General features: G+C 38.2%; 1 protein-coding gene across 11 annotated transcripts in view; it reads left to right on the top strand.

Annotated features, from left to right (window-relative positions):
- LOC129739391 (uncharacterized) overlaps positions 1-24,598 on the top strand; it is a 485,831-nt gene that overhangs the window by 370,884 nt on the left and 90,349 nt on the right. For all 11 annotated transcript variants that reach the window (XR_008735846.1, XR_008735845.1, XM_055730829.1 and 8 more), the window contains exons 4-8: positions 587-654; positions 14,019-15,266; positions 20,744-20,959; positions 21,031-21,229; positions 21,294-21,727. Coding sequence is in view for 9 of the 11 variants with exons in the window: in XM_055730829.1 (XP_055586804.1) it covers positions 587-654; positions 14,019-15,266; positions 20,744-20,959; positions 21,031-21,229; positions 21,294-21,727 (2,165 nt within the window). In the remaining 2 variants the exon portion in view is untranslated. The remainder of the gene's footprint in view (positions 1-586; positions 655-14,018; positions 15,267-20,743; positions 20,960-21,030; positions 21,230-21,293; positions 21,728-24,598) is intronic.

Below are 24,598 nucleotides of genomic sequence, written 5' to 3'. Positions count from 1 at the left end.
AGAATGTTAATATCTGTTGATGGAACTTTGATGATATTGTCAGAAGTTTATTTTTAGCTTGATGGTTTTGCTTTTCGAAACCCGGAAGTATCCGGTGAATGGAATCGATAAATTCTACTCTTAAACTTTAGATTAAAGTTCCTTCACATGTGCAACGTAAGGCAAATCCAAAATAAATGATAGCATATTTCATGTCGATCTTGATGAAATCAGCTACGAAAACCAATACCACACTTTCCGGTAATGTTGGGAAAACTTTGTCTCCAACGCTAGGGCCTTCGGCAACGGAACACATGCCAAAGAAATGACGGATTGTACTGAGAAGCAAGCGCACGTGCTTGGGCCAAGAGTTTTAATCGTGATTGAGTACACTTCCCCGAAGATATCAATCTTGTCTCTTTGGCTGGAAATTAGTTTCTCAACTGAAGGCAGCTCCAGCTCCCTCAAGATACCGAACGATGTCGTCCTCTGAGAACGTCACACTTACTCTTGTCGCTCGCTATTCTCTTCCCATAATGATTAATCGAAAACAATAGATAATGTTGCAGATGCTAACATGTTTGGTTTTTCTTTTATCTCGTTTCAGGATATTATATCGTACAATGACCAGCCATATTGTTTACGAACTGATTTACACAATGGTGCTTTTAAAAGGTGAGTGTTTATACTGTTTATTTTCTCCAGTGATAGATTATTTTTATTGTCTGAGTTTGCTAATTTTTGATTTTTAGTAAAAACAAAACGCCTTTTAAAAAATATTCCATACAAAAATATCGGTATTATTTTTTGTCACGATTAATTTTAGCGAATGTCGCTGAGAGTATTCAATCTGTGAATCGGAATAAAAAAAATATTTAAGAATTGAAAAAATCTACAAATAATTTCAATTTCCTTATAAAACCAAAAAGTCGCTTGATTCATTGCGTTAAATCGCATATTAATTGTGTAAATGTGTAACAAGTTAATGTTGCTGAAAAAAATTTAAAAGTCTCGAAATTGCATACCATAACAAGTTCCAGCAAACATGAAATTGTATTAGAAATAAAAACTTAAGTCGTTTACAATGGTGTATCGAATCGCAATTCACACTGCACAGTGAAAAGATCGAATAAAATGTCGTCAGAAGTCAGTTTATATAGGATATGCTAAAAAGTCCGCCATGTTTGTAAATTTTGAAATAATTTTGCTTCCGCGAGTGCTTCATCCAGAATCATCGTCATGCTCTCTTTGCAACCAACAGTCCATCCAAATGGCTGACAATCATATGAGAATTGAGTAATATTGACCAATGAGAGAACTGGAAAATATTGTCGTTAGCAACGATTTGTATGTCGGCTATGAGATCTGTTGAAATGAGTAATTCAACGCAGGTTTCAGTGGTGGAATAGAGTTAATCTTTATTCGTTTTGTTCGTCAAGTCTTTAAATAACTACTTATAACATAAGCGATAGCTATTTATATTATTCACTGAAGAGATATCCTCTCTTATTAGTTTTCTCATTTTCGTGTGAGCTAACCACTCAGAATATCTGGCAACACTGGTGAGTTACCACGAACCTAAATTGAGTTATTTGGCTTCACAGTGTGATGATGTAAACATTTGTACCGTGTTTACCATCATCAGCTGTCATCATCAATCATCACCGCTATTGTTTCAATTACGAACTGACTCAAAGCATGCAGAACCAAAACAAACTGTTTTGGTTTCGCCGACGGAGCGGCAAATTTCCTCTGCTGAAACCGTAAGTATCAACACCTCCCCTCAATTCGCAGATTAAGAATGCTGAACAGCTTCGCGTGCCTCGCCCTTGGTAACGCCTTCGTGAACGCATCAGCTGGCTGATCCTCAGTAGAGATGTGTCGCGAAGATAGCTGACCGCTTCTCATGATGTCTCTGATGAAAGCATACTTCACATCTAGATGCTTCATCCGCTGATGAGTCCACGCCTCTTCCAGATACTGGATGCAAGGGATGTTGTTTTCCATTAACGTGAAAGGAGTGCTAACCACACCCAATTTACATAGGAAGTTTGTTAACCACAAACCTTCCTTGACTGCATGGCAAAGGGCTCCTATCTCAGCTTCGGTCTACGACAGACTGACCGTCTGCTGACGTTTCGTTGACCACGAAACTAGATTCACGAAGATCATGTAAGCGTGGCTCGATACAGATCTTCGGTCATCGGCATAATCTGCATCTGCATATCCGATTAGTGGTTCCGGTGTCACGTTTCTGCGGTATACCAACGCCATAACGGTCATACGTCAAAGGTATCGCAGAACACGCTTCAGGGCTAGCCAATGCCTGCGCTAACCTCAGCACTGATATTCTGATGACTACAAACAACCGATCAAATCGTTGAACGACTGCTCAGTGATAAACTCACCTCGTTTAGCCCGAATCTCGTTCTCTCGGCTGCGGTGGTCTTCCGGAAAAAGCAGTCCCTTCGGCCCTTAAGCTTGCTGACGATTCGAAGTTGCTCTTCCTCATCATCAGCGGCTACGTTAGCCACGTAGCATTGATTAGCTTCTCCTGTTCGCTGACTGCGTCTCTGGGCCGGCTCGAGATTGACGGAATCTTGATCACCATCGTCATCTTCGTCATCGCTACTCTCGTAGTCGCTCTCGTCTTACGCCATGCGCTGACCTGCACCGAAATAGATGATTCGTTGAATCCGGTGGCTGATAACCTCAGCACGCGAACGAATAGAGTTTCTTTGTTGCTTTCTGGTAACCCCAGAAAAACATCCTCTTGTAGCTATCTTCGCGTTTCGGTTCGAAGTCTTCATATCGCGATGACTTCGAGCATCTGCACTTTTGGCAGGAATCGGCAGCAAGAATTGGTTGACTCCGATAGCGACTAACCGTCACCGAAACCACCTCCTTCGAAGCACCCGAAACATTAACCATCCGCCGAAAACAAGCTTGCACATCCTAACCGCAGCACAGCTACTAAGCACGAGAATAATCGTCTCGACTTGCAGCTTCATGGCTTTTCGCTCCGTTGCTGTAACGCTTCGAGCGCTCCATAAAATCATAGGGCAACGTTCAGCTGCATGCGACCCATCTGGATTGAATGTAGTGCTGAAGTATTTGGCAACTAACCGTCGCCAAAAACATCTCCGCCAAAGCCACAGAAAAATCCTTCTGTAAGCTTGGATAAGCTCTAGCGTACTGATCGCAGCGTAGCTCCACATCACGAGAGTAACTCTCTCGAACCTCTTTATGGATATTCGTCCCGTTACATCAAAGCTTTGACCACTTCGGAAATCTGGGAGGCAACGTTCAGCAGCATGCGATCCATTTGGATCTAATGCATTGCTGAAGTTGCTGGCAACTAAATGTCGCCCAAAGCATCTCCTACAACGCGCTGGAAATTCTTTCCAACAAACGATGATAAATACATGCTTGCTAGCCGCAGCGCAGCTCCAAATCTCGAGAGTAACCCTCTTGGCAAACAGCTTCTTCCAATCTCCGATTCGGGCTAATTCTCCATCTGGAGCTTTAGGATCTGACCAATCCTGGTAACAGATCCCGAGAGTCCTCCTCCCGGCCGTCGGAAATAAAATCATGCTGCTAACCGCAGCGCGGCTCGTGTCGGCATCGAGAGTAACCCTCTCGGAACCCGACTTCCCGGCCACGAACTCCAGTGGCACCTTCTGGCTGACCTGGAGCATCTTGTGGCCTTTGTGCTGGCGATCTTCTGCGCTCGTGGTCATCTGTGCTAGGATCAGCTGCTGTATACTGATCGCAGCGCATAGCCAAAGCACGAGAGTAACCCTCTTGGCTATCAGCTCCACCCAATTGTTCCGGGGTGTACCTATCGGCTTTCGCGCTAAACCATCTCGGTTGCGGATCCTGGGACTCCTCCCGGCCGTCGGTCGTGAGCTCACGCTTGCTAACCGCAGCGTGGCTCGTGACGGCATCGAGAGTAACCCTCTCGGTCCACGAACCTCCCCGGACTCCTTCTGCGCTGGCTGCTTAAGCACTTGCTAACCGCAAGTCTGATACACTTAGGAGTCCCCTTCTCACTAACTCGTTTTTCCAAAAATCCAGACGAATCTGGGCCATAACCTGTTGAAATGAGTAATTCAACGCAGGTTTCAGTGGTGGAATAGAGTTAATCTTTATTCGTTTTGTTCGTCAAGTCCTTAAATAACTACTTATAACATAAGCGATAGCTATTTATATTATTCACTGAAGTGATATTGTTCAAGCCAATTGGCTTGAATAATCTCTGGTTATTTCCATCGTAAAAGAACTTATTCGAAAGATCTAGAAAATTCTCAAATGATCCAGAAAAATACGTTATTATTCTATTTATTAGATTTTATTTTGGAAAGTTCTAGAAATTTCAGCCGTTTATTCCATGCGCGTGCACAGAAGATTCCAGAACAATCCTGGCGGGCAACCATTGTCTGTATGGAGTCTTTCCAGAATATTCTAACTGATTTAAAAAGAAGCGCGTGCCGTGATGTGAGTTTAGTCTTGAATCTAATCCGCGTGTTTCAGCATCATTATCCTTTGTTCCGCGAAATTACCTACCAAGTGAAATTTTAGAATGTACTTGTAACCTTAAGAGAAAAATAAAGAGAAATAGTTATCAAGTGTTATTCTTGCGTTCTTCCTTTAAGTGTAGCCGGGAATTCTGAAGTGATTGATCCGACCCTTATCCATATACAGTCCACAGCTTTGACATTGGTCCAATCGAACCGGACAAAACTTAAGTGCGATTCTAAGAAATCCGGGACAGTGCAGTAAAGTGTAGTTAGAGTGAAGTGAACATTTGAAAAGATATTTACAAAAACAGAAGTGCATATTGTTGTACAAAAAGTGTTACTGAAAGTGTAGTGTATCCCAAGAGATACCTTGTGAAAAAATTCCAGTAGTTGGCAATCCCAGATGTCAAATACCAGCAATACCCCAAAAACAAAAGGAGCTAAGAAAGATCCAATGAAATTGAAAGAAGTGGTGAAAGAAATGGATCAAACAGATGTGTTGATACGTTGCAGAAATTTAGAACAAGGAAAAGTCACTCGCCTATTCAATACCGTGTATTCGCAAGATGGTGGAATAGTTGAGTTATCCCAAGGGCAGATTAAGGCTTACCATTTGATACTTGAAAAGGCCTACGTGGAGTTCCAAAATCTCAACAGGAAAATACTTGAACTGGTATCGTCGGAAGAACGGGATACCCATGACCAGCAGTTTGAGCATTTCAACGCCATGTATACTGAAATAATGGTTGCTCTTGAAGAACAGTCCGACAGAGTATCCTCTAGCGCGGTAGGCGCTCCTACAACGTCGTTCATGCCTTCAACCATGATCGTCCAGCAACCACTCCAGATGCCAATACCAACTTTCGATGGCCGCTATGAAAGTTGGCCAAAATTCAAATCCATGTTCAGGGATCTGGTTGACAAGTCCTCCGACTCTCCGGCTATTAAGCTCTATCACCTTGAGAAGGCCCTGGTAGGGAATGCAGCTGGCATGATCGATGCAAGGACAATTAACGAAGGAAATTATGCGCATGCCTGGGAAATCCTGGAGGAAAGGTTTGAGAACAAGAGGCACACTATAGATTCCCACATCGTCGGCCTGTTTAACCTTAAGAAAATGGCTAAAGAAAATCACCAGGAATTGCGAGCCCTGATAGATGAGTCGACTAGGCATGTGGAAGGCCTGAAGTTCCTAGAGCAGGAGTTTACTGGTGTGTCCGAGCTGATGCTTATTCACCTTCTGACATCAGCTTTGGATAAGGATACCCGCCTTCATTGGGAAGGTACGATAAAGCATGGTTGCTTGCCAAGTTATTCCGAAACATTGAAGTTCTTGAAGGAACAATGTTTCATACTGGAACGCTGTGAAACGTCTACAACAAAGGTCAGCCAACTTCAACCGACTTCCTCTGGGTTTAAGCCAACCATGACGAAGGTCACATCAGCAGTTGTTCTCAGCAACCCTACAATAACGTGCGATTTTTGTGAGAAGAATCATAAGAATTTCACATGTCCTGAATTCAAAACTCTTTCCGTTCGAAATCGTTTGTCTTACGTGAAGAAACGACGGATGTGTTTCAATTGCTTGCGACGTGGCCATCAGATTAAGGATTGTCGTTCGGAGAAAAACTGCAAAAAATGCGGAAGACGTCACCACACCCTACTACATGCTCAAAAGGAACCTACCAAAATTGAACCTCCTTTTTGCCCTAAGTCACAAAAACTACCAAAGCAACCCAGTAAACTAATGGAGACCAAAGAACCAAAGAAAATTTTTTTTTTTTTTTTTGTTTCGATTATAGTCGTTTTACCATCTTTATGGCATTCACGACTTTATCAACGTTGCAGTTGGCGGATCGTTATTGAAAAACTTATCCGGTACAACTGTGTTCGATGTTTACTCTTGGGCTCGAAATCGCGGACATCGGCTCAGGAGACAACAGACTTGCCAACTGAGCTATATCACAAGCCCAACCAAAGAAAAGGATTACCGATACTACACAATCAATCCAGAGGTTTAAACCTTATCGAGTTATTCTTCCAACAGCTGTTGTGTCTGTAATGGATGCAAATAATAATCCACGTCCTTGTCGTGTTTTATTGGATAGTGGTTCTCAAGCTAACTTGATGAGCGAGAAAATGGCCGATGATTTAGGATTGAAGAAGTTTCGATCACAGGTAGAATTTACAGGAGTCAACGGAACCAGAACCAGTTCATCAAGTATGGTCGTGGTCCAGCTTCGTTCTAGATACGGCAGCTTCTGTGCCGACATCCATTGTTTGCTGACAAATCAGGTAACCGATAATCTACCGTCGACGGATATAGACATAAGTTCTTTGGAACTTCCTCAAGACTTGGAATTGGCAGATCCTTGTTTCCATAAGTCCAACAAGATCGATATGCTTATTGGAATTCAGTGGTTCATGAAGTTACTTATGCCTGGAGTAATTTCTTCTGCCGATCATTTACCAATATACAAAGAGACTCTGCTTGGATGGGTCGTGAGCGGTGAATATGAACGCAATCTTTCGCCTGACTCAGCCGTCCAAGCCAATACCGCCATTATCATGTAAATAAGGAGAACTGAAGCTAGTATTTCCAGCGGTCTGAATGCCAGACTTTTCACTCTAGATGTAGTAAGGGGTTCCTATCTTTTGGGCGGGAGTATGTTCAAGCCAATTGGCTTGAATAATCTCTGGTTATTTCCATCGTAAAAGAACTTATTCGAAAGATCTAGAAAATTCTCAAATGATCCAGAAAAATACGTTATTATTCTATTTATTAGATTTTATTTTGGAAAGTTCTAGAAATTTCAGCCGTTTATTCCATGCGCGTGCACAGAAGATTCCAGAACAATCCTGGCGGGCAACCATTGTCTGTATGGAGTCTTTCCAGAATATTCTAACTGATTTAAAAAGAAGCGCGCGCCGTGATGTGAGTTTAGTCTTGAATCTAATCCGCGTGTTTCAGCATCATTATCCTTTGTTCCGCGAAATTACCTACCAAGTGAAATTTTAGAATGTACTTGTAACCTTAAGAGAAAAATAAAGAGAAATAGTTATCAAGTGTTATTCTTGCGTTCTTCCTTTAAGTGTAGCCGGGAATTCTGAAGTGATTGATCCGACCCTTATCCATATACAGTCCACAGCTTTGACAGATATTCTCACTTATTAGTTTTCTCATTTTCGTGTGATATTCTGAGCTAACCACTCAGAATATCTGGCAACACTGGTGAGTTACCACGAACCTAAATTGAGTTATTTGGCTTCACAGTGTGATGACGTAAACATTTGTACCATGTTTATCATCATCAGCTGTCATCATCAATCATCACCGCTATTGTTTCAGTTGCGAATTGACTCTGTTTTGGTTTCGCCGACGGAGCGGCAGATTTCCTCTGCCGAAACCGTAAGTATCAACAAGATCAAAATCTGGCGCTCTCTTGCATTCTACCGAAAGGTACGAATGAGATGTCGGATAATGCCCTAATATTAGTTTTTGTCACTTTAGAAAGAAATTAAATTTATGTATGTAAATAACCTCCACTTTGGTAGGTAAATGGTGTTTTTTCAACTTCCGTACGATCATTCTATAATGTATATGGAACGTTTATCAAAACAGCATACGATAATAGCTACACAAATATTTGCTGGGGTGTTGTTTGGAAACACTGGTTATAGTGGTGTCCCAAATAAAAAATTTAGCTTTCTTATGGTCAGCAAAATTTCATAAGGACTATAGCATTAATCTTCATAAAAAGCTAAAGCGCATTCTATAACATCACATGAACTCTAATGGAGCCAAAATCAGGCTATCTTGCCCTATCCAAACGTCATCAAGACCAATCATTGTTGGTCACTTAAGCTTTTTAAAAGCTATTATTAAACATTTTAGCATTTTTTTGTTTTTTTTCGATTCTTTGAGTTCCCGGAGTTCTTTTTTTATTTTTTCCAGCAACTATAATGGTTGATGAATGATGATTGCATTATTGAGATATGATCTGGTAAAGTTAATAGTCAAAATATCAATGTTTTAAAAATTATGAGCATCTTTTCTACTGCCAGTCAAGATTTAAAGTAAAATGTGTATAAAATGGTATCTTAAAATACATGCGCTTCGTCAAATCTGATGGTATATCATGATGGAATTGATGGAAAATAGGCCTGAAAAAATATTTTCAAATACGCGCATTGTGAATCCATCAACATGGCGTCATTTTGTGTCCTTCGATTTTGCAACCACCATGGCGTAAGTTAATTCAATGCTTAATAGCCTGTTTATGGTAAAAAAAAAATGGCTAGTTAGTTTTATTATGGTTTAATGATGACCCCAAAAAAAGCTACGATTTGACGTTTCTTTCGCAAGCCAACCAACAACACGCTTAGGATGAGTTTTTCATTTCTGAGTTGTTAATCATTAGTACAGTGAATGAGGATAGACTTTTTGAATGAAAAGGGATTGGTTGTAAATGACCTTTGGAATAAACCATGAGTTGAAGTCGAATTTCGTTGTATGACGCCATCTTAAAATCCAAGATGGCGGCTTTCGCTGAACTTTAAAATGTTGTAAATGACTTAATATCGCATGAAACCCCAACTATATTAATATTGGAAGATAGGATTAAATGAGTAGAAGTTGATTTTCGCTATCTGGCGCCATCTTGAAATCCAAGATGACGGCTTCCGCTTAACTTTGAAATGCTGTTAATCACTGAGATTCAAATGAAACCCCACAATATGAGTATTAACGAAAATTACCGAGTTCGGTATTTTTTTTACCGAAATCCTAACATGTGTAAATCGTTAAACTGTTCGGTATTTTTTTCTGTAAAAAAAACAAACGAACATCGGTGAATCGATTCTTCATTTACCGATGATCGTTTATTTTTTACCGAAAAAATTACCGAACAGTTTAACGATTTACACATGTTAGGATTTCGTTAAAAAAAATACCGAACTCGGTAATTTTCGTTTACTGTGTAGTAGAAGACGAATTTCGCTTTCTGACACTATCTTGAAATCCAAGATGGTGGCTTACACTAAACTTTAAAATGCTGTTAAAGAGTTTATCGAAAATAAGTTAAAACACATTTTTTTTTCATTGTTTTGATTTTATTGATGATTCAAATATTGGTAATATTCTTGGACTTTCGACTTGACGCGTTCCATAAGGTTTTGTACAGCTGATTGATCACACTTCTTGGCCGCAGCATTCCAATTTTTTTTGAAAACCGCCATGGTCCTGTTGGCCTTACCATCCTTCTAGAAAACTCTCTTGGCGATAGCCCAATATCGTTTTATGGGGCGAAGCTGGGGGCAGTTTTGTGGGTTAATATCTTTCTCAACGAAATCTACATCGTTATCTTCAAACCATCTTAGAGTGGATTTAGCGTAGTGGGCTGACGCCAAATCCAGCCAGAAAAATGGTGGAATCGTATGTTTCTTATATAGTGGTAGCAACCTTTTCTGCACACTCCTTTTGGTAGATATCGGCATTTATTGTTTTTTTTTTTTGGAAAGAAACTCACCGACTTCAATCCGCAGGAGCAAATTGCCTGCCACACATGCACTTTCTGGCCAAATTTTTCCACCTCAATCGACTTCTCGTGGTCACTCACATCCTCGCCAATAGCTGCAGTGTAGAATTGTGGTCCCGGAAGAGTACTGGAATCCTCTTTTACTTAAGTTTCATCGTCCATGAGAATGCACGCATCTGGCTTCTGCAAAATCCGATGCTACAGCTTCCGGGCTCTGGTTTTGGCTAGTGATTTTTGTTTAGCCGTTTGTATGGACAATTTCTGCTTCTTGTATGTCTTCAGGTTGTTCCGCTTCTTGATCCGCTGTACCATTCCGATCGATGTTTCAGCTTTTTTCGCCAAATCCCGTATGCCGATCGATTCCGGTTTTTTTTTTAAATATATCTTTATTCGTACCAATTCATCATTACATTTATATTACATTATTACATTTGATTAGGTGTTCAGTTCAATAATGAACTGTCCAGAGCCCTATAGTTTACTAATCACTAAAATTAATTTATTCGACTTAAATTTGCTGAGCACAATCAAGTATTTTTTTTGTAGGAGAACATCCTGTAATGTCAAAAATATTTTAAACTTACAACTAAAAACTAAAACTATCCTAAAATTAAACTAATTGTAGAGAGAACGAATCTTTGCGATGGAAGACTGCATCGATTTGCCTCTGAAGTTGGAAATGATTTTGTTGGCCATCTCTTCGATCGATTCAATGCCCGCAATCCGGTGAAGATCTTCGGTGCTGTGCCAAGGTGGAAGCCGCAAAATCATTTTCAGAACCTTGTTCTGAATCCTCTGGATGGCTTTCTTCCTCGTCGCGCAGCAGCTAGACCAAATCGGAACTGCATACATTATCGCTGGTCAGAAAACTTGTTTATATATCAGCATCTTATTCCTCAGGCAGAGGCGGGATTTCCTGTTGATGAGAGAATAAAGAGATTTAGTGTATTTATTACATTTAGATTGAATATCTTCAATGTGATTTTTAAAAGTAAGATTCCGATCAAGTTTTAGTCCCAAATACTTCACGTGAAATCGATCGATTCCGGTTGATGAGGTTGATTACATTACGTTCCAGATTTGGGTCAGATGGTCCTAGTTTTCTGCCTCTTCCTGGCAAATCATCAAACGTAGTGTTCCCCAAACTTGTGGATGATGGATTTTACGCTTGCCGGATGAATGCCGAAAAGTTTTTTTTAAGAACTCACACATATAGGATCTCAGTGAAACTTCATGTTTCTTTGAAGAGATCTAATTTATTTAACTCTAAGGCGTACATCTTTCAAGGATAAGATGGCTAGCATCTTACAAATGCTAAAACCACCGACCCACAGAAAGTGTACTATGTATGCCGTGACCAGGATTCGATCTCATGACCTCTGGCTTGGAAGACTTGAACGCTATCCTCTAGGTCACGGTCGGCGGCTCAATACGGCACTTCATTCATCGAGATGCCCTTTCTCGCATCCAAGTGTCCAACACACGAATTTTAGCTTCTTTTTGAATTCGCGACATTTTGGGAGAAACGAATGTTTCAAACGTAAACAAAGTGGCGCTGGTTCACTCTTGACAGTTCAAGATGCTACATACAGGTGAGCACAGTTGTGCGCGTTCACGCGTTAGTAAGTAGAGGCCCAAATATGTTTATAATTAATTTTTGATTCACTCCTAATCAATGAAAATTGCATAAAAATCCCACAATATGGGTAAAAGTTGAAAAGGATCAACGAGTAGAAGATAAATTTCGTTGTCCGTCGTCATCTTGAAATCCAAGATGGAGACTTTCGCTGAACCTTAAAATGCTTTAAATAACTAAAAATCGCATGCAATCCCCACAATATGGGCTAAAGGGCTAAACCAGAAGAAGTAAAATTTAGCTATCAGGTGCATCTCGAAATCCAAGATAGCGGCTTTCACTGAACCTTAAACTGCTGTTAATCACTGAAAATCGCATGAAACCTCCACTTTATGGGTATTGAGTAAAAGGATTCAACTTGAAGAAGTCGGATTTCGACGCCAGCATCAATCCAATATGGCGGCTTTTTTCTTGAGAAATTTCGGCCTGCAGTATATTTTAGAGCGAAAACGACACTTTTTGGTCCCTGAAGAAAATACAAACGGTTTTAAACGTTGGATACATAAAAAAGCCGAATTTCCCAAGAAAAAAACACAACAATCAGTCGATTTCTACACATAAAAAGATGGCGGCTCTCGCTTTTCTTTTCAAAGCTGTAAATTACTTAAAATCTCATTATACATCAATTAAACGGGGTATTTGGTGAAAGGGTAACACGATTAGAATTCGAATTTCGTTGCCCGATGCCATCTTGAAAGCCAAGATGGCTTAGTTAGCCTTTTCACCCAGTACCCATATTGTTACGGTTTAATGCAATTTTTTGTCATTTACAGTTCAGTGAAAGCCGCCATCTTGGATTTCAAAATGGCGTCAGATAGCGAAATTCGAATTATACTCGATTATTTAGCCTTTCGCCTTATAGCCCATATTATGGAAGTTTCATTAGATTTTAAGTAATTTATAGCTTTGAAATAAAAGAGAAAGCTGCCATCTTAGATTAATGATGGCTTCACGTAGCCAAACTCGACTTCTTTTAGTCATTCCTTCCACCCAATACTCATATAATGGTAATTTCATTTGATTTTCAGTAAATAAATTTAATTTAATGTTCAGCGGAAGCCGCCATGTCGGATTTCAAGATGGCGATTTATAGCAAAACTCGACTTTTTTTTCGTTTGGTCTGAAAGGGTGAAATTATTTGAAATTATTAGAATTTTCTGAAATAATTTGAATCCATTATCCTTAGATTTTCTGATTGTGGAAACACTGGAGGGTATTTTATTAAAAATATTTAATGAATAAGAAAATCAGTTAATACTAGAAACCGCCATAACTTTTTTGTGATAACGCTCATCGTGATGCGATCTGGAGTAGAAACGTTTGTCTTAAATTAAGCTTTGTAAAAATTATAAAAATCATTATTCAAAAGTAAACGATCTGATAGATAGTTTTTGAAATATTTACGATGCAAGAGATAAAGAAAAAATAATTTGGCACAGATTTCTTCAAAATCCTTTATTATCAAATCGATAGCTGGCGAAACCGTTGATTATGCAAACAGTATGCAAACACTGTCAAAAATATCCACAAAGTTAAAACCAAGCATTGGAGTGAAGCACATGATCGATAACAACGGTTAAGGATCATTAGGAAAATCAAATCTCACACTAGAATTTTTAACTTTGAATAAACGAAAAACTAAGTGTAGATCGCTGAAATGTCCAACAATTTTTTCTCCGATAAGCTGAAAGTGTTGCCTAGTTATGAGCCATTTAACCCTTATCTCAAACAACAAATTTTAGCTAGTTCCACGGCTCGTAAGTTGTAAAGCCGGGGCCGAGGCAATGTAAGCAAGTGACTCAAAAATAATCAAGCTTTATTAATTTCAATATAGCTGTATTCACTAAACTGCCCTCAGTTTCTTTTAAAAGAGAAGTATTGAACCGAAAATAGTATAAATAGAAGGAGTAGGATGCAGCCACCCAAAATAAAGATTTGACAAAGTAAAAGATTGAAAAACTGATCAAAACATGACTGAAAAAAGTGTGCACTGACCAATGTGAGGCACCAAGAATAAATTGTAAATTTTTCTTACAAAAAATGATAATTTTTTATCAATTTTTTTATGAAACATCAAAAGATTGCCTTAATTTCTATTTAATAAAGCATTTATATCAAACGAAGTGTTTTTGATTTACACGCATTCGTAACGGTAGCATTTCTTAAAGAACTAAGCTTTAAATGCTTCCAAAACCCTTTGTAATGTCGATGGGCTATTGAATAGTCCAAATGGTAACTTGGTGTGTTCTTAAGATCTTTATTGAGCTTTCTTATTTCCCGATTCTGTTGTTTTCCGATGAAATAAATTTCAATAATTTGTCCTCTCCCTCTCTTTTCTCCCCCCAGAATGCAATTTACTACTTAAGGACACCTCGGGCTCGTTCGACTCCGGCAAGCTGCCCTCGGAGTACGACGACGAATGTAGGATAAGCTTTCCCCGGGGGCTGGAGGAAGATCAAGAACAACAACAACAGCAGCAGCAACAGCAACAACTATTCCAGCAGCCATCACCACCGGGTCTGGTGATTCAGCTGACAAGGCTCAACATTCCCTGCCGCCGGGTGGACGGCGGCTATCTCAAGTTTCTTGACTCAACGACGACCACCACGACAAGTGAGGGAGATCCAGCGATCGCTAGCGGTAGTGCGACTGCGGGATCAGTTTTGGGGAGAGGTTTCCGGGAAGAACGAATGCTTTGCGGAAAGCTTGAAGAGTTACCCAAACACGAGCGGACGTTTCACTTTCAACGCCATCATCGGACCACAGTGCTAGTGCGGCAACGGCCGGTTTTTAGTTTTAACTTTAAACTAGTGGACTACTGTTACAATGTAACGCTCAGTGATAGGAATGGTTCGGTGATGTTACGACCGAAGGGTGGATTGGAATGTCGGTTCAAGATTCATTTGCCCTTCGGCAACCGAGTGCAGCTGAGGCTGGTTGCGAATGGGGTTCGGGGGAGTTTGCCAAACCGAACCGAACAGATCGATTTGAGTGTTCCGCAGCAACCCAATAGTGACTCATATAGCTCCGGAAAACAGTGTTTCAGTGGTTTGACCGTAGATGTGTTCGAGCAGCCGAACAACCGATGGACTCGTTGCATCGACGAACGAGGTTCATCGACGGTCTACACGCTGCTTTCCAGTGATAATAGTTTAGTGATACAGGTCAGCAAATACTCGCTGCTGGCAGCACTGCAGGCGGCAGTCTCAAACGGTAGCAGTAACTTCGGGAATAGTGATAGCAGTAGTAGTTCTAGCGATGCATATCTTCCATCGCTGCTCATCGAGTACGACACATATCGGGTCGAGAGTGTCGTGTCACAATGTGCCTTCGGATGGATTGCCACCGGCAGTCGGCTTTGTGTGGCCACATTCGAAAACCGGCAGCTAAGTTGGGCCGATGCCGAACAGGAGTGCGTTCGGCGTGGGGGCCATTTGGCTTCGATCCGATCCGCGGCGGACCAAAAGCTGATCGATCAGCTACTGCTCAAGAGTCCCGGCTACCGGGACGGGAACGCCTACTGGATCGGGGCGACAGATCGAGTCGTTGAGGGGGACTTCCGGTGGAGCAACCAGCTCCCCTTCACCTATTCCAGTAAGTAGGGCTCATGTGGGGTTATTATGAACACGAGGTAGTACTGAATTAACGCCGTGAGCGCTGTCATTGTCAAGACAGGTTGCACAAAAAATTTAAATGTTTCAAAATTCAAAATTCTATCGTGTTATAGATAAGTTACAGTTATAACTTGCCAGCCTAACAATGTACATTTTTTCGTTTCAGTCATAAACATAATTCATGTCTCTGAGAAACGAAAATCGTTTTGAGATGTGTTCTGAAAATTTACTCCCTAATCAATTTAATGAAGATAAAATGATGCCTTCATTTCACTCATACCAAAAGCAGTGTTCATAATTTCCCCAAAGTTTTCTAGTTGTTCGGGATGATTCAACGAGAGCATCAGACATTTCTTTATATTAAAAAACACTCACTCGATTCAACTATAACAAAGGGGGTCTTTATTCTAACGTTTTTACTTAAACTAAAGTAGACTTCATTAAAACTGGCCATTCTGGCCTTTGATCCAGCCCATTCCCTGCCTTCGGGCGCCGACCCATAGGGCTGTTTACTATTCGAGAAAAAACACGACTAAAGATCACACTTTGGCTCGATCCATTAAATACTTATTCGGAGCCGACATTTAGCCGATGGTTTTCCGTTTCCTGCTGCGGATTATTTTGCAGCATGGCGGCATGATTACTGAGCCCTTTTTTATCAGTGGCTCTCCACCTTCTGATCGTTCCAGAATCGTAATTATGAACACGAATTTAATAAGCGACTGCTTCTAAAAAAAAAAGAAAAACCCGTAAAATGATGAAGGGAACCAGTCATTCATTGATGATAAATTTCCATAATTTTACCAATGAAGAAATAATTGTTCAGCTGTTAAATAGTAAAAAAATTCAGCTTTGTTCATAACTACCCCATTTGATCCTACATAAGAAATTTAAGTTTACCCTTCTTCGAAGTCATTAGGTAATATAAATAAAACACTAGAAGTAACTTTTACTATTTTTTAATAGTTTCGTTACTTCGATTGGTTTAAAAATTTATATTCTGGCGCAGGTATAAAATAATTAAAGAACATATTTTTGTTGAAATCATTTCGTAGTGCTTTGCAAAAAAAAGTGTTTCTAATCCACATCTTGACTGAAATTAAGTCACTTTGTTTGCAGCTTTCCTTGTTCAACATCACACATGTACAACATCTAAGTTTTTATTTTAGAATTTTCAGTTAAAGATCTCAGATAAAATACCAAGGTTGAATTTCTCATTCATATTAACAAACAAATTACAGAGGGATTAAAATAAGAGATATTAGTCTCAAACTTAGCCTTTCAATATCGATGTTTAAACTTGATTTCAAACCTTAAACTTTGTGGTTGGATTTCAGGAAGCTTTTTGCCAATTGATGGTTTTGGGAGGAAGTTGTAATCTTGTTTCTAGATCATCTTTTTTTTATCCCAAAATTAGTTAAAAGTGCTTTAACGAAATAAAAAAAATATGAGGTTTTGCGAATGCCTTATTAGTGCATTATAAGAAAAAACTAAGATAACCTATTCCAAACAATTCAATTTCCCGCTCAGATTACAAAGTAAGAACTCTTACTAAGACGTCACGTTTTAATTTAATATTCAATATTTTTTAAACAAATGATATGATCACAATAATTATTCTAGAGATTTTAAAAAGTTGTGTTTTTTTATGCATCATTTTTTATTGCAAGAATCACATTTGATAAATTTTTATATAAAAAAAGGATTTGTAACTGTCTTGTTTCAAAAAGTTCTAAAATTCTGTAATTTTATTTTTGGTTTCATCAAGCACAAACATCTTCCTGCATTTAATGAACAATGATTTAAAGAAATGTTTTACGTTATTAAAAAAAACTTCAACTTTTAAAATTAGTTTCCATCTTTGCCGAATAAGGACTTTTTAAAGTCATCAAATAATGCCTTTAAACCAGTTTAGTACTGTCATTCCAGTTAAAATGATAATATTTCCAGTTAAAATGATAATATGCTGATGTCTATGTCATGCATAAAAGGGTTTACACAGGACTTTTCTATAAGATTTATATGTCTTATCGAAATTACCGTAGTCGCATTCTGAAATTGCTGATGCAAAGTTTAGACTCAGATCCAATCATAGCATATTGCCTATAATTTTAACTGTAAATCTGATCAGATCTAGATTTGATTTCAGAAATCTAATCTAGAAAGTAAAACGTAAATGAGGATTCAGTTCAAGTTTCGCGACAGAGGGTTCAGATTTAAAGTTTGGTTAAACCTGAGTACTTTGTTTAAGGTTGCCAGAATTTTTTCAGCACGTATCCGTGCCGGACAAACCGGGCAGTTTTTTTTTTAAAAACCTGGCAAAATCCGGGCATTCGATTTCAAATTGGCGACCATAAATCCGGGCACTATTCGGGCAAATTTTGTCAAAACTCAGAAATTCCTCAACAAAAATCAAGGAAAATATTTAAAAAAAATCATCAAAATTCGTTGATAGATTTTGAACCGTATTTTAGGCTTCAAAAAAATGAATTCCATGATTATTATTTTATGAAACTTGCTTAAAAAAAAATCTTTTTGAAGGTGTTTGTTATTTTTTTTTATTTGGTTTGCCAAATAAAGTGAATTAATCGGGGCAAAATCTGGGAGTTTTTCAACGAAATCCAGGCAACCGGACCGGGCCGGACTGTTCTCATATTTTGTGTGAAATATCCGGGCAAACCTGGATAAAACCGGGCAGTCTGGCAACCTTAACTTAGTTATAATTTTTTTTCAACGATTTTAATTATTATCGATTTCCCAGCAAACATTACACTTAAACGTTTGAATATTAATTCAAAACTCAATCGAGAACTTGAGAGTTGAGAGTTAACTTGTCTAACTTAAGTTTCCAGATCACCCAGTTTTATTCGGGTTTGCCCGGATATTCTATACAAAATTTGGGAACAGTCCGGCCCAGCCCGGTTGCCCAGATTAATTTACTTGATTTGTCTATTAAAAAACAAATTGTGATGTTACAATTTTAATATTGATGCCTCCAAAAGGAAATTTTTTGATCAAATTTCATTAAAATAAGCAAAAGGTTTTTTTGAAAGCCATAAATACGATTTTAAATCTGGCGATTAATTTTAATGGAAAAGATGTTTTTTTTTTAATTTTGTTTCATAAATTTTTTTGAGTAATTTCTGGATTTTGGCAAAATTTGCCCGGATGTTGCCCGGATTTTCGGTAGTCAATGTTGATATCAAATGCTCGGATTATGACAGGTTTTTTATATAAAATTGTCAGGATTTGATAACATAACGAAAGTTCAAATGAAATATTAGGAAAAATAAAAAAATTCAATTTGTCTATGACCGGACAAGAAAATATTTAAAATTGAATGATTTCAACTTGAAAATTCAATTTTTTTTTCATTTCTAAAGCACCCTCAACTGGTAAACAGAAGAAAATGATTCAAAAACGAAAATATTGCAGTCCCCTAAGAAACTTTAAATTTTGACAATTTTTCTCTGGTTTTGTTTTTCCAAACAAATGTATCATTCTTTTTTATAAAAAAAAACTATTATGCAAGGCTTCATAGAATGTTCAGAATTCATGAAACCCGTTCTTACAAGACCTGTGCAATGGATTTTAGTGATTTTTTAAGTTATTGTGCCATTGATGTCAACTTTGGTGAAGTAATTCGTAGTGTCCGGTCACAGACAACACCTTTGAAAATGAAAGAAAACTAACATAAAATGATTTCTCTTATCTAAGGTTGCCAGAATTTTTTCAATACGTTTCCGGGCCGGACAAATACAGGCAATTTTAGTTTTAAACCTATGCAAAATCCGGGCATTTGACTTGAAAATAGACGACTTATAATCCGGTAAATATCCAAGCAAGTTTTGTCAAATCCCAAATATTACTAAGCAGAAATCAAGAAAAACATTTGTAATTTTTTTTTTTTTTTGAAAATTCAACGACAGTTTTAAATCGTATTTTAGGCTTCCAAAAAATATCTTCCATAACTATATTCATAAAACTTGCTCAAAATATTTTGTTATGATTGCAGAAACAAAAAATTTTAACAACACAATTTTTTTGTTGGATTTGCCAAATAAAAAGAATACATCTGGGCAAAATCTTGGGATTTTTTCATGAACTCCGGATATTCGGACCGAGCCAGACTGTTCCGAAATTTTGTTTTAATTATCCGGGGAACACATGAATATATTGTATATTAATTTTGTTCTGATATAGTTTTGTGATCATAAGATAGATACCCTACAAATCATTGGGGGAATCAATATTAACAAAAATATATTTTTTAAGTTATTCCTAAAAAACCTTAAGTTTCCGGTAGTAGACAAGATCCCTCTCTATGAATGTTAATCAATGAAACCATTTTTTTTCCAGATTTAGATCTATGTAAAATAAAAACTTTAAAGCATAATTTTTGGACTTGATTTACAATCACGACTCGAAAATTCTTCAATTGAATGTTTGGTATTGTGAAAAATGTATGATTTTATACTGATATTGATGCTTAATATATTCTTCTATTTGAATTAAATATCGTCAAATCAGATTTGGCAGTTAATTTTGTGGCCAACTTCTGACGTATCAAAAACGTAAAAAAATCAAGTGTTTGTGCATAACTAAAAATCCATTGCGACCCAGTGCCGCGTCGAAGTGCCGGAGGGTGCCGCGCCGACAATAATAATTTTTATTGTTATGAACCAGTCTATTACATTAATTGTTAAAAACAAATTGTTTTTATTTAGATACAATCTTTATGATTCTGCTATCAGTTTTAAGATAGAATATTGATTTTATGTATCACATCATGATCGTTCAAATTCTTGCTTTTAAATAAAGTTATAAGAATTTTTATGTTTGAGCATTTCTTTTAAGTTTCCATATCGTATCAAAGATGAAAAAACAAACAAAGTCAATACTTCTGTATCTGATTCAAGAGAAAATATTAATGGTTATCGAATAAATTTAACTATGTACTTAATTCATTGCATTTACAAACTAACATTTCAAAGTGCTCGTTTGATTTACTTAAATTTTTTAAAAGCAATCAATTGATGATAACTGAATGTTTGAATTGATCTTCCTTCATTAAGTGAAATGGATGAAAAAAATATTCTAATGAAAATTTCAAAAACTAGTATTCTAGTCGGAACATCAAATCGTAGACAAAAATATATCATGCTTTGAATAAATATCAAGATAAAAAAGCTGTACTGAATTACGAAAAAAGGATAACCAATATGTAAAAAACAGAAAAAAGTGTATTGTGAAAGTTTTAATGATAATAAAAATTTTATGATTTCAACTGTACCTTCTTGAATGGTCGTTTAGGGACCTGAACTGTTTGAGGTGACAATTTCAATTGTAGACTTAATAGTTATGAAATCTACTATATAAAATTTTAATATTGACCGAGAAATAAGTAACGTGCAACACTCATGCCTTTTGAACTAATTTATTCTGATTACCCTACAGATTGGTTCCCTGGGTGGATCCAACAGAACAACTTCAACCGACAGCCGAATGATGACGGTTTGAGTGGCCAGGACTGCGTCGAAATTCGACGACTCTTCCAGGCACCCCCAGGATCTGCGACGGGCATCTCTGGAATGCTCGCCGGTTCCTACATGTGGAACGATCGAGACTGCGAGACCAAAAACTTTTTCCTCTGTGAAAAAGTTATTATGGAAGGTAATTTCGTCCTAGTTCGACTCATAGAAACTATAATTAAAATATGGGTTTTTTGTACTCTTAATTTACAGAAGCCTTCGAAAAAACCTGGCACGACGATTGCAACAAGAGCATCGCGCTAACGTTGGATCGCCCAAAAGCTACCATCTGGAGCCCGGGTTTTCCCCGGCCCTATCCGGACAATGTCAACTGCCTGACCATGATCACTGCCCCGCCCGGCTACCGGATAGTGTTGGATTTCGAGGAGCTGGTGCTGGAAAATGAACCACTGTTAGACCTAAAAACGTGGAAAATTAAACCGAATTCTGACATTTTTTTCTAAAATTCTTTTCAGATGCGCCTACGACTACCTCCAAATCATGGAACTATCCTCCAACTTCACCTCTGCCTATACGAAACCCGCGAGGCCTTTCGCGCCTCTGTTTCAAACTCGGAATCCCAGACACAGTACCAATCGGTCCTTCGTAAGGCGAAGAAAATCTAACCTTCTTCCGACGTCGAAGGTCGACATCGAGGATCGTCTAATGGCGACCCTGATCAGCAAAACACCGAACAAGATCCTGCAACCGGAGGATCCTAGCTACGATCTTAGGCTTCCGCCACCGGAACTTGGCACCGGCCACGTTCCCCGAAAGGTTTGTGGCGACTGGAGCTCGAAGCTGAAGCTACTCCGGCACACCACCCGAGGGCCAGTGTTGGCCCTCCGGTTCGTTTCCGACTACTCGAACCACTTCGGCGGCTTCAAGGCCAAAGTTGCCATGGAAAACGGTGAGTTGAGTTCTTTCCCAATTTTTTGAGTCAATTTTTCCATCTTATGTATCCTCTTTGGGATTAATTTTCTTAATAATCAATAACTTACACACTTGCTGCAGTTTTTTTTATTCACACTTACCTCACACTTACCTTTCCGCTTTCACGTACTGCTGCAGTACTATTACTTTTCTCTATCCTACTATCCTCTCAAACCTCCTCTCACCGCTCCTTCTGGTGTCCGTAAATGTTTATCTTTAAAAAAATCTTTTCGAAATGGAATGTTCTATTTAACTTAATTTCTATCTTCAAAAAAGTAAACTTCCGTGCTATGTGTTAGATCTACAGCTGCTGTTTTGAATCTATCTATATACTCTCCGATAAGTGTTCGTGTAGTTGTTCACTGATTGGTCAATGTCTTCAATTGTTTTTTAACTAGTTCAGGATTATAAAAAAATATTATATAAAAATCTGAAAAATTAAAGAGAACCACTTGATATGCATCACTGACGTCATAAATGATTTTGATTTCATTTATTTTCTATTTTTCTCAAAATCAATAATTTTAGAGATCATATGATACAATGTTCAAAATAATCAACTAAGGACGCCCTAATTGGCCGGCCTCGCCTTGTATCTCATAATCCTAACGTGATTCCAGAGCATCAAATCTGTGATGCTTAATGGGCCGCATCCAAGCTTGGTAAGCTACCGTTGGTGTTAATCGAAAAAAAAAAATGCGAAAGTATAAAAATGTGGATTTGGAAAACAGAAGAGAAATTTCAGAACCTCTATACACGCTCGTTTTTTTTTACCAATTATGGTGATAGCAAAATCACTTTATGGTTTTTGCTTCAAAATTTTCAATATGGTAAATTTTGCACAATTTTTTATGAAGAAATCAAACCATTTTGGTAGTTCTTGCATATTGTCCATAAAATTATTAACAAAACATGACATTTTTCTTCGCTGTTTTTGAACGTGCTTAAGTTTGGCCCCATCCGCCAGTCAAACCCAGTCAAAAATGGAGAAAAAAATGAAAATGAAGAAATATGTCATTCCGAAAAGCTCTCATCGGAGAATATCAACAACATGACACAGCGGAAGGTCCGGATCAAGCGGGATACGTACAAGATCGTCCGGAACCAACTGCCCGAGAATCGCCTCAAGCGAAACTTCATAAAGACGGAAGTTGTCGTTCTCTTCTTCCGAGAACAATTCATCAGAAGCATTTGGATCTAGATCCGGTTTTCTGCGGCGAGTTGGTTTAAAGAGTTTGATTAAATAAGTGCAGTTTAAAACATATATTTCTTTCGACTCCCTCACAGGGTTTGCTACAATCCATGCCAGACCAGGTTCGCTTAATCAAGAAAAACAACCACATCAGTGTTTTTTTTTCAGTTGGCTCCTTTGAAGATGACTGTACTGTTGGCTCCGAAATGTATAACCGTAGTCGGTTCCCCCCAGTTTCCTAAAGATATGCCAAGAAGGAGCGGCTTCAAATAATATGTTCCATTTATGTCATACATTCAACAATAATTATAGAGATTCTACTAATAGTAATATGATTGATTCGATTTTAAATATGAAAGATTCAACTTTACCAAGATGATTGATTTTATCATAAATACTATAGATTCAACTATACCAATATGATTGATTTATTTATTTGTTTATTTGTATAAAATATCAACGGATCACATGTTGATCCAAATGTAAGTTATCATAAAAAATTTACTTAAATTAAAATCCACTCGAAACAGTTCTGGACACGTCTAGTATTTTCCTTCGGAATATATTTCTCGAATATTCAAAGTCTAAATGTTCAGAAAAACGATTAAAAGTTTTTAAGATTCCGACAAAAGCGCTGTTGGCCCCAGAGTTGTTTAGACGAATGGGAACATAGAGCTGCAAATGCTGGTTTCTCAATCCTCGGGGTCGTACATTGAAAGGGACAGCCTCCAGCAGCGTGGGAGAGTCTAATCTCGATGTCAGCAGGTCGGCTACAACCTGAGCTCGAGCAGCGTTCCTACGAACTTGAAGCGTATCCAAGTCTATTAGGCGGCAGCGATTTTCGTAGCTTGGCAGACGAAACGGAACGAACTATGCAGCAATAAAAACGTTTAAGGCAGTACACGTCTTTTAAGTCTTTGGCCATGTGAAACAGGAATCCAAGGTTTCTAGAAGCTTTGTCAACAACAGAGTTCGTGTGAGTCTTGAACTCCAGCCGTTGATCGAGGATAACTCATAGATCGTTGATATGATCCACTCGGGTGATGGTTTCGCTTCCAAGGATGTAATCCGCATGAAAAGTGTGCCGCTTATCAAAAAAATGATTAAGGGGGGGGGGGGGGGGGTGTAGGGTCTAACACTTTCAAAAAATCGATTTTTTTATTGTAAAACATTTCAAGAATGTTGTGTCAAATTTTCAAGTCAATTGAAGCAAAACTGTAGAAATTATAGGCCTTTATCTCCTCCTATCTAATACTGCAGGAAAGCAAGCGCAGAAACTTTAAACGCGATTTTCTCGAAAGCACATTTTTAAAGTCCGTGGACATCGTCATTTGAAAACTACTTATCCTATTCTTTTCAAATTTGGAACATATTTTCTACATATAAAATACCAGACCCCAACGTTTTTTTTTTTTACTTTGGAGAGATTTATCAGATAAAAAATGGCGGATTTTTTCGTGAAAAATCGTAGTTTTTACTTCAAACAGCCACAAAAATTTCATAAACAATTTTTTAAGTTAAATAAAATTGTTGGGGTCCAGAAAAACATCTATTAAAAATATTTTGCTCTGAGTTTTTGACTTCAGATGATTCTGTGCTGAGATACAGTGTCCACCGCAAATCCTGTTTTCTAAAAGGCATCTTCGAAAGTGCTCC

The sequence above is a fragment of the Uranotaenia lowii genome, chromosome 1, assembly GCF_029784155.1.
Source record: "Uranotaenia lowii strain MFRU-FL chromosome 1, ASM2978415v1, whole genome shotgun sequence".
NCBI classification, from domain to species: Eukaryota; Metazoa; Arthropoda; class Insecta; order Diptera; family Culicidae; genus Uranotaenia; species Uranotaenia lowii.
Note: the sequence above shows the minus strand (reverse complement) of the source record. Positions and strands in the feature narration are given on the sequence as shown.